The following is a 10,345-nucleotide window of genomic DNA, read 5'->3' as shown; positions in this document are numbered from 1 at the left end:
ATTTGTAAATTTAAAAATTAAAAATATACAAGTTAAAAGAAACTTAAAACTCTACATGTTTCGGTGTAAATAATTATACCATCTTTAACATGTAGAATTTTAAGTTTCTTTTAACTTGTATATTTTTAATTTTTAAATTTACAAATATATGTTTGTGCAAGTAAAAAACATTAATCTTCGTTTTATTATTTTATTTAACATATTTGCACAAGAACTGTCAGTTTTATGTATTGAAACAGTATCTTGTTACTTTTACATAACATATCTGATGAGTAACAAACACTTGGAGCAAGACCAATGCCTAAGTAAACAATTTGTCAATTGATACATAAAATACACTAAAAACAGAGACTATAAAATAGTTTTATTAGTGTTTTTAAAACCTTCTAGCCAAATTAGACTGGGCAGCAAACAACTTAGTTGTGTGCATCCATTGCTTAAGGAACAGCTCTAGTGTGTGCTATAAATAGAATGGGCTCCAAGTTTCATTCACTGATGTTGAACTAATAACAACAAAACAGACATCTTTTCATTCAGTGATATTGAACTACTACAAACTGAACAGAAACCTAGTTTTGTTAAGTGGTGTGGAACTAATGAAAACAGAACATATACCAATCATGTTAAAGTGTTATGAACAGAACAGACACCTTGTTTTGTTGACTGGTGTTGAACTACTAAAAACAAAACAGGCACCTACTTTAATTCAATCACATTGATCTACATAGGAAAAAAAATTCAAATACAACAAGAAAACAAAAGGATGAAACCACAGATTTTACTTAGAAACAGTTTAATACTGTAAATAAGACAAGATCTGAACATCTTCAACCCATTATGTCAAAAAAAGAGCTTCTGAAAAACATTTGCAAACAATTGTACAGCAATTGATCTTTCATCATTATTTGTTTGGGATTTTAGTATTACTGTTCCTTTTTATACACTACCTATATGGACTAAAGAGATTCTATTCATGTACGTACACATTAACAAGTCAAAACTGTTCAATACTTGTCTATTAGTCATATCTATCTATTTCTTCTGATGAAGTTCATTATTTTTACTGCAGCTTCCAAGTACACTTATTCTGGTTCTTTTTTTAATAGCCAGACTTGTTAATTTGGAAGCAAGGAGAGAATATTAAAGTAGCTTCTCTGTTTTCTCCAACTTGGAAAAACAAATACCAAGTTTCTATAATTATACATTGCATCATTTCACTTTAAGCCAAGTTTGATTTTAAAAACACCATTTTTTCTCACAATTACAGCTTGTAAATGTTCTTACCTTTAGATCTCGGTGAACTACATTTTTAGAGTGAATAAATTCTATCGCCTCCAAAAGTTGTTTCATAATGCCCCTGTAAGACCACAGACGTTTGACTTTAACAATATGCATTAATTGTTTTTTAGTTTTACACCATTAACAAAAAATGTAAACACAAATTTCTATACAATTCAAATCATGGGGTACGCATCTTTAATTTATGTTATACAAATTAACACCTTTTAATTTTGTATCTAATTTATAGCTTTTAAATTTGAAATACTACCTGTAGTACATTTTAATTGGGTGTAAATGAACAAATCCAGAAAAAGACAAAAGTTTTATTATATTCTACAGGCTTCAAACTTCACCTCCTTCCTTGTGAAATTGACTGTAACCAGTTTTAGGAGCAATTGTTTAAGTTAATAAAACTAAAACAACACATGCTATAATAGTTATATCATTTTTAAATATTGTCATTTATTAACATGCATATTAAACTAAACTTAATATATTAAAAAATTATAACAATAAAGTTCTTTTAGTGCTATCATGACACAGGTATGTTAAACAATTAGGATAATATTTACTTAGGCCTCCAAAATGTGAGAAAATGTAACATTTCACTACAGATGGTTCTTTTTTTTTACTAAGTCAATAAATTCCATATGTGTAAGAATAGCATTTCAGGTCTTTAATAAGTTAGTGCATTGGATGCCATTCCAGAGCCAGTGTCAAGGTGGGTACAACTAGCACACTTATACAAGGGCCCTTAGGAAAATATCTCTTAGAGTTCTCTCTCCAAGACAAAAACTAATAATATTATTTATTCTTAAAGTTAATAACCAGAATATAAATAATATGCAAGTGATAATGATGAACTTAGTGAAAGGCCCCTCATATCATTCAAGAATATGTAATTTTTTTTATTTTAAGTAGCATAATCTTTGTATTTTTTAACTTGCTTTGTTAATAATTTCTTTGGCTCAACTATTGATTTTAATGACATATAATGAAAATACATTGAAAATAACTACAGCCACACAACTTATAAAAATGTACTCATCCATCTAAAGACAATGAGTAGACTGTAGGATTGCAAATGGAGGCAAGCAGTAACTTTCAGGAGACAAGAGAGACAGGTGGTGAAAATAATGGGTGATGAAGATGTGAGAAGTAGTCCACGTGCCACCTTAAAGGATCTTGTCCAGCAGCCATCAGAAACGAGCTATGAGGGAATGAGTGAGTTGAGGAATCTGAAATTTGGAACAGTCTCCAAGCATCAACCCCAATGAGGAATAAACCAAATGTAAAAGTTCACGGACCCAACATGTAAGGCTAGAAGGAGGTATGTCCCTAGAAGAAGAGAAAACTCGGGGAAAGAGGAGTCGAAGATGAGAACCTCAAAATTGTGAGGTATGAGGTAAGTATCAAAGAACAGCACCAACAGATCACAACAGTCTGTCTGGATCCAACTGATCATAGATATAAGAAATAGATGGAATGGAAACAGAAGAGAAAGAGCAGTCACCTTCACAAGCAGCTGAAGTCTTAGACAGGTAGGACTGGTCAGGAAAAGAAGAATATAAAACTGATGGAAGAAGGTACAAGAAGAATAAATAGCATAATTATCAGACAGTGACCACAGGCAAAAAGTAAAAGTAAATAGGTCTGGAGGGAATGTGATATAAGTTGCAAATTGCCAATTACTTGAAAGGTACATGGGTAAGGGTGAATCAAATGATACTGAGGTCTCAGTTAGGCATAGGAGCAGGGCAAGGGGTCATGGAAAAGGAAGGAATGGAACAAGGTGGAGAGAACTAGGGAAGAAACATCCAGCGATAACAAGAAAGGTGACATGTTGTAGACAAGGCGACATTATAATAGGCAATGGTGAAAACAGTTAATCCTCAGTCAAACAGATAAATGAGGAAAAGAGGATACATAGCTGATGGTAGGGCAGTCAGAAGGACGGTGATGACAGATGTACCAATATTAAAAAATACATGACTTCCCTAGTGGATGGGCAAAGTGTAAGGGCAACAGGAATGACACGGGAAAAAGACTATGTGATATGGGAGACCAGTTCTATGGGTGAGAAAGTGGATAATCCCAAATGTGAAGCATGAGTGACAAAATCCCTTGGTGGAACATAGACATGTGAAGTTGAAGCAAGAAAGAATGTATAGTGGTTGGAGAAGAGGGGGTTGGATTGTCAGGTGGTTTAGAAAAAAGCATCAAGGTTCAGCCAGCCAGAGGGGTGTCACCAATAGGACGTGACAAAGATAGTGGAGAATCAAGGCCAAGATACAAGTTAAAAGAGGGAGATGTGGGTAAGTGTAAAGAAAAAGTAAGACCAGTCCTAGCTGAAAGCATAAGCATCCAGGATTGAGGGAAGGAGAACAGGAGACCAAAGGAAAGGAAGCCTGGAATTGAGAGGGATAGCAAGGCATCAGTAAGTGAAGTCCCCAAGAGAGAGAGCCCATCCACCAGAAGTCTGCAATAAAGAAACCATTTCATGGACAGAACATAGTATATCCAAAAGAGACTGTCTGCAACTGGGTTCATAGTGCCTGGTATATGGCAGGCAATAAGATGGACCCATTGATAAATGGCTTATAAAGAAAGTTCAGGATTTGAGAGCAAAGGATACTGGATCAGATACCCCCATGGCAGTTGATATATGAAAAAAAAACATAGTTGTTGGAATGGATCATAATGAAATGATCCACGAGGAGGGGTAAGAAATAGGAGTATGCTTGTTGGGTTACCAGAAGTGTGAGAGTATTGGTATGGAGAGAAGACCCATTCAGGGTCCATGTGTCTCATGTGAAATTGTCATTCAGAGATAATCTCCAACGAGAGGGAAGCCTTCGTGAAAAAGGTGCAGGTACTTAAGAGTCGAAAGAAGGGAAATGGGTTGAAGTACAGTGGTGTAGGGTTGGATTTTGGGACAGTGTGGGAACAAAAGGCGAAAGCAAGGGCTGATAACAGGCAGTTTATGCCTGTAATTCATTCCAATCAGGAATACCCCAAAACCTCAGAGCAAAGAAGGGTTAGGCAAATATCTTGTACAGAGGTAAAAGGAAGTCAAACCTGGGAAAGGAGTTTATCCCAACCTAACAATTCCCAGCAAGATTGGGCAAAGTGAGCAGAAAATGGAAGACGTGGAATGGGCTGTATTAAAGAAGAGAATAAGAATTACCTATCCTTTGGGCATGGTGAAGTGCATCAGATTTGAGGCATAGAAAGGCGAGGTAAAGAGAATGTGGGAGTGTAGTTGGTCAAGGAAGGAAGCAGCTTAAATGCTAATATAATGAAAAGGTAAAATAAAAGGTAGTTAGGTTTAAGAAGAAGGGAATGAGAAAAAATGGTACATACTTGTTTAATTATGACCTGATAATGCTAGAAAGTTTGAGGGTTCTCCTCGAGAGGGAGAGAAGTTCCCTAAGCATAACCAGGAGAACAAAACAAACACTCAAATTCATCCTCCTCATTATCCCCTCAAACAAAGGGGAGGAATGTCTGGAGCTGAAAATCCTGGCTGTTTAAGGAAACTAACCCACTACCCTAAGTGCAATGTCATCCTCTGTCAATGAGCCTCCATTAGCCATAGTTGATATACTACCTGTGTGAGGAGATTGTTCACTCACACCAGTAATAGATGATGTTATACAACTTGTGAATTCATAATTTGTAATCAAGTTCCTTAGACTTCACAAATCTCCTTAAGTTGAAAAAGAAAACACATATCTGATGTGTTCAGTAGCAAGAAAAAAAATGAAGATTCACAAGTGTAAAAGCATAGAGGGGGTTAGTGCGCAGAGAAGTGTGTCACCTTCCCAGTGGTGGAGGGCTTTTGCTGTATGATACGTCATTATGCAGTAATTCAATTCATGAAAAATTTAGTGAGATTAGGTGGGAGTTGCCTAAAGACTAGTGGCATGCAAATCTCTAAGGTAGATGCACAGGGAAGATAGCTTAACTGTACAAAGACGTGTATCGTCTTGGAAGTTCATAAGGCCTAAAAACAACACACTTTGCTGAAAATGCTTTTTTTCTCACAACAATATCAGTCTAATTTCTGTTAGTATTTGAAGCTGTAACTTGAAGTAATTTCTAAATTAATAATTCAATGTGAGATTTTTAAAAATACCACTATCTTTCTTACTTTGTTTTCTTCTCTGAAAGGGCAACCACATTTGTCAGGTAATCAAACAATTCTCCATTTTTACACCTTTAGAAAAATAAAAATCATATCAATGAACTTTTATCAAAAGAAAAAATATATTCAATTTTCTGTTACATTACACAGATTCCTAAATAAACAAAACACTCCATTTACAGAGAGAACATAAAAAAAAAGAGACCAATTTCAGAAAGCCAATCAACCCACTGAGATCACACATTTTAAAGGGGGGGGGGGATTTTTTATATTTTAACCTGAAACCTTTCAAGCTTCAGAAAGAGGACTTAGAAGTCACAGTAAGATTGTGCTGATCAGATATCAGTTGTTGTAATGGTTAGTAGCTTATATGATTACTTAAACTAATTATTTACTTAATTAGTTTTACTTTAATATTTCATAGAACTAAAATTAATCTCAAACAGGTACTTACCTCTGAAATACCAAGAGTCTCTCTTTATAGAGTTTGCTCTCATTCTGACAACAACTATGTGACTGATGTTAATAAATGTTCTTGATACAATGCAAAGCATGACTTATTACACCCATGTCAGAAGATCATATATAAGCTCTGCTTTCCCAACATAATCCAGATTTCTTATAGTTCTGATGGAAAACCACAAGTCAACCAGTTGGATGTATGTATCTGTTTGAAATTAAGTTTAATTCTAAATATATAAATTCAACCAGAATAATTGAAATATATGATCAAGCAGAGCTTGAATAGAATATACAGCTAAAGTAAAAGTCAATGGGGAATCTGGTGGAGCAGACTAGCCTCATAAGAAAACTGACCAATGAGGACACTCAGAAGAAACAATTTTTTCAGAAGAGTACATCAAAGTAAGTGAAGATAATAGCATGATTGTCCAAAAGAAAATCTGCATTTGGCAGGAAAGAAAAGCTTAAGTACATTTTTGTAATGTAGGAGCAATAAGTTACATGGAAAGTGGGAGAGTGGAGAACTCTGGATTAAGTTGATGCATTCTCTGCATTTTGTCAAGGACATTCTGAATCTTAAATTCACATGATTATTGTCAGCATGAGAGCAAACTCAAAAAAGGAAAGGTTTTTAGTTTTTAACATTTCAAAGGAAAGTCTACCTGATTTCAATATTATTTTTCATTAATATTAATTATAAATGTTTTTTATCCTATGTTTTAGCTACAAGTCTTGAGAAGAACTATTACACTTGTGGCAGTGCCAGAGATTTCAACCCGACCAAGCAGATAGCACACACCTTTGTAACAAGAAGTCCCAGATTTGCTGAAGAAAGCAACAACTTTGCAGTAAAAACATAGGGTAAAAATTAACTAGTAATTAGTAAATACAAAAATAATTAATTAATAACTAATAAATAATTAGAATTAAGTGGTCCTACAGGCTACTGACCATGACAGTGACTTTGAATGTAGCTCCAAATGTTTACCACTTGAGGAATAAACACAGAGGCAGTCCATAATTTTTTTCTTTTTAATGGCAAAACTACTAAGGCTATCTGCCACCATCTCTAATCTTGAACTGCTGACCAGAGATAAATCAACCAGCTGGCAGCACCACCAACTCTTGGGAAACTTTTATCAACAAATAGTAGAAATGACCATAACATTATAATGTTTAGTAGCAGTTCATATGATTTAGAGGAGAAATAAATTATGTATTTACTCTTTGCCAAAACAACAGAAGAAAAACAGTATGATACATTGTTTGAAATTCGAAGTTTAGTGGTTTTATAAATTCATTGCTTTTCTGACTATACAATTATAATTATTTATATTTAACATAACTGATCATACTTACAATTCAAACACCAAGAAGATAAATGTTGTAGAATCAAACACATCATGAAGCTCAACTGAAAAATGAAAATAATAATGAAATAACATTTGTTTGTTTAGAATCTATGTGAAAAAATACTCAAGGCAAGTACAGATTTTATATTTTATTTTTTTTCTGGAGTTAGAAGATTGTTAAATTTTTTTCTGTAACTTTATTCTAAAAAAAGATATTCAAATCAAGTAAGAAAGCCTTTACTTCATCAAATCTGATACATTTGAAGTAACTGATTACATTGTAGATTCAAACACATCATGAAGCTCAACTGAAAAATGAAAATAATAACGAAATAACATTTGTTTGTTTAGAATCTATGTGAAAAAATACTCAAGGCAAGTACAGATTTTATATTTTATTTTTTTCTGGAGTTAGAAGATTGTTAAATTTTTTTCTGTAACTTTATTCTAAAAAAAGATATTCAAATCAAGTTAGAAAGCCTTTACTTCATCAAATCTAATACATTTGGAGTAACTGATTACATGATATTTGCATCTTCGGTGTGGACTAATAATTGATTAAATTTGATAATTCAAGCACAGCTGTGAATATATATACAGCAATAAGCATGTACATAAAAGTTAACATTTTTTTCCACTGAACAAGTATTTCTGGTAGGTACTTACCTCTTTTTTCACACAAAGCTACTTCGACCTTCTTTCTGCCCCTTAAGCATTGCTATAAAGTTTTAATACTCATCACACCATTCTATATACCCCACAAGTTTTTTTGACACTTTTGAAACATGTATATAGCACGTGACCACCCTTCACCAATAGTAATGCACCACATATATTGGCACAACTAGCTCCCTCAATGTTCCCACTCAATTCTCACTTTGAGAATTGGCAGGATCTATAATGAATAACTCTGGCAGTGAAGAGGAAATGTGAGAAGTGTGTGAGAGAAGATAAGTACCTATCGGAAATACATTTTCAGTCGAAGAAAATGTTAACTTGTGATAAAGTTTTATCTAATCTTTGATAGGTTGTTTAGGCAGGGTATTCATAATGGATCTAAGTTTCAAATGGACAGCAACTGCCTGTTGTAGAAACCTACAAATGTAGAGGGCAACGTTTTGAAAGTCTTCCGCCTTAGGACAAAACGAGTCAGAGTTACATAGAAGGGAAACTGCTCTTTCTGTTGGTTATAAACCCATACTGAAAAGAAATAGGTGAGACTAGATAAGAGGTTTTGAAAGAATGGAGTAGTGGGAGGAACCACTAGTAGATTTGCTAAATATATTGACATCTCAGCAAATCAAAGAGTCGGGAGGTTCTTATTTTATATTTAGCTTGTCCAAATATCAAATAAAAGTTTTAATTTGTTAACCACTGTACACATTGTATAGTAGGTATAATAAAATATCAACTGAGTAATAAGACAAGAGGAAGTACTATGTGACACTCGAAAATCAATATATAGCATTTTTTCCCTTATATTTCCTTTTAAACGAAGAAATTAAAACATATATAATATTAAAATTTCAATTATAAACTATGTTTTGATGTCAATTTCATTGACATGAGTAATAATAATAAGGTTACTTAATAAAATTTTGAAAATAACTCTAAAAAGATCATGACATGAGCTCATTAACAAGAGTTAAGTCATCTCATAACAGAATCCTAGAGCAATCTATCCTTATAAAAATTATAAAATCAAAATAGTAAATCATAAGTGGTTTCGTTGATGAAAATATATAATTAGTTTTAATCAGTTGTTTTCTTATCAACATAATTACTTTCAAATAATTTGCAACTATATAGAAGCTGAGCAGAAATGTAAGTTTTAATCTTTTTAAAAAAGATTTTGCAAATTACACTCAAAAGATTTTACAAAATGCTAAAATATTATAAAACATACTTGAGTTACAATTTGTTAAAATAATCAGTTAGAATTATTATTTATACTTAAATTTTTAAATTTGTTATGTAGGTGTCAGCTCAACAACCTGAATGGTGCTTTTCAATCCAGATGCTATTAAACAAACAGAATGAAACAAACCACATAACTCCTGAACAAAGTTAGCAATGATTAATTTTGGAAAACCTTACCATGGTAAAGATTCTTTGCAATATTTTCAGTTAAACAAGGGAGTTAAGTGAATTGAAATGCTTATATGGACTGACTGTCCAAAGAAAGATGTAAAAGTAAAACACTGTTGGTAAAGAAGCTGTTTTCAAAAACTTTGTACATGTATTTAAAAAAAAGGCCAATGGATTTGAGTTTCTGTTTTGTGAACTAAACAAAGAAATGTGATAGCCCTGAAAAAAAAAGCAGAAAGTGAAGAAGGAGAAGCATACAATGACCCAACTATCTTATCTTAATGTAAATGAAAATGGACGTGAGTACATTTTTCACAACTGATTCGCATTAACCCGTTACCTACCATGGCCATTTTGATCTTATCGTGAGGGCAAAATCACATTTGTGAATTGAAAAAATTATTGAGAACTTATCTTTTATTGGATTTCAGATTTTATTTTTGTAAATAGTAGCATAACCTTCAATTATTTGTACAAAATTATGGTATTTAATGAAGTTTAAGGAGGAATTTAATGAAAAAATTCCTAAAATATGTTTTAGACTGTAAATAAGTGTCCTCTCAGAAGAAATTTTTTTTCAAGCTTTTTTACAAATTTTCCCTTCCACTTCAGCACTGGTTCTTTTTCTAGTCTGTTTTCTTTATAAAACAGTGTCTGGGCATGTTAAACCTCAGTTGTAAAACATTTAGCCAATCCTAGTCGAAGGTGTCAATTTCAGTACCATGTTATTCCAATCGCTGTAATTCACGTTTGACAAATCATAGGATGATAAGGAAAGCACATGACAAAACGTTCTCTGGATTTTACAATATGAATCTAGGTGGTGCTTATTATAGTAACTGCCACTTTATGTAGAAGTTGTTTTTAAATTTGATGATGAATTGCACCTGATGATGACAAAACCTTATCAAAACACTGTACATTTGCTATTATGTTAAACTTATATTAAAGTTTTTCTTTATTACCCATTAAAGCCATCTCCAAGCATTATTAGAGGTTGTATTTAGTATCGGCC

The 10,345-nt window shown here is 33.0% G+C and overlaps 1 protein-coding gene across 3 annotated transcripts in view; it reads right to left on the bottom strand.

Annotated features, from left to right (window-relative positions):
• Positions 1 to 10,345, bottom strand: part of LOC106469300 (phosphorylase b kinase gamma catalytic chain, skeletal muscle/heart isoform-like) — a 64,117-nt gene that overhangs the window by 27,682 nt on the left and 26,090 nt on the right. For 2 of the 3 annotated variants that reach the window (XM_013929787.2, XM_022397778.1), the window contains 3 exons: positions 7,250 to 7,304; positions 5,435 to 5,500; positions 1,285 to 1,357 (listed from right to left, as the gene is read on the bottom strand). In XM_013929787.2, coding sequence (XP_013785241.1) covers positions 1,285 to 1,357; positions 5,435 to 5,500; positions 7,250 to 7,304 — 194 coding nt within the window. The remainder of the gene's footprint in view (positions 1 to 1,284; positions 1,358 to 5,434; positions 5,501 to 7,249; positions 7,305 to 10,345) is intronic. The other variant, XM_022397779.1, reaches the window with a different exon arrangement.

Source organism: Limulus polyphemus, unplaced genomic scaffold, assembly GCF_000517525.1.
Source record: "Limulus polyphemus unplaced genomic scaffold, Limulus_polyphemus-2.1.2 Scaffold3407, whole genome shotgun sequence".
In the NCBI taxonomy this organism is placed as follows: Eukaryota; Metazoa; Arthropoda; class Merostomata; order Xiphosura; family Limulidae; genus Limulus; species Limulus polyphemus.
Note: the sequence above shows the minus strand (reverse complement) of the source record. Positions and strands in the feature narration are given on the sequence as shown.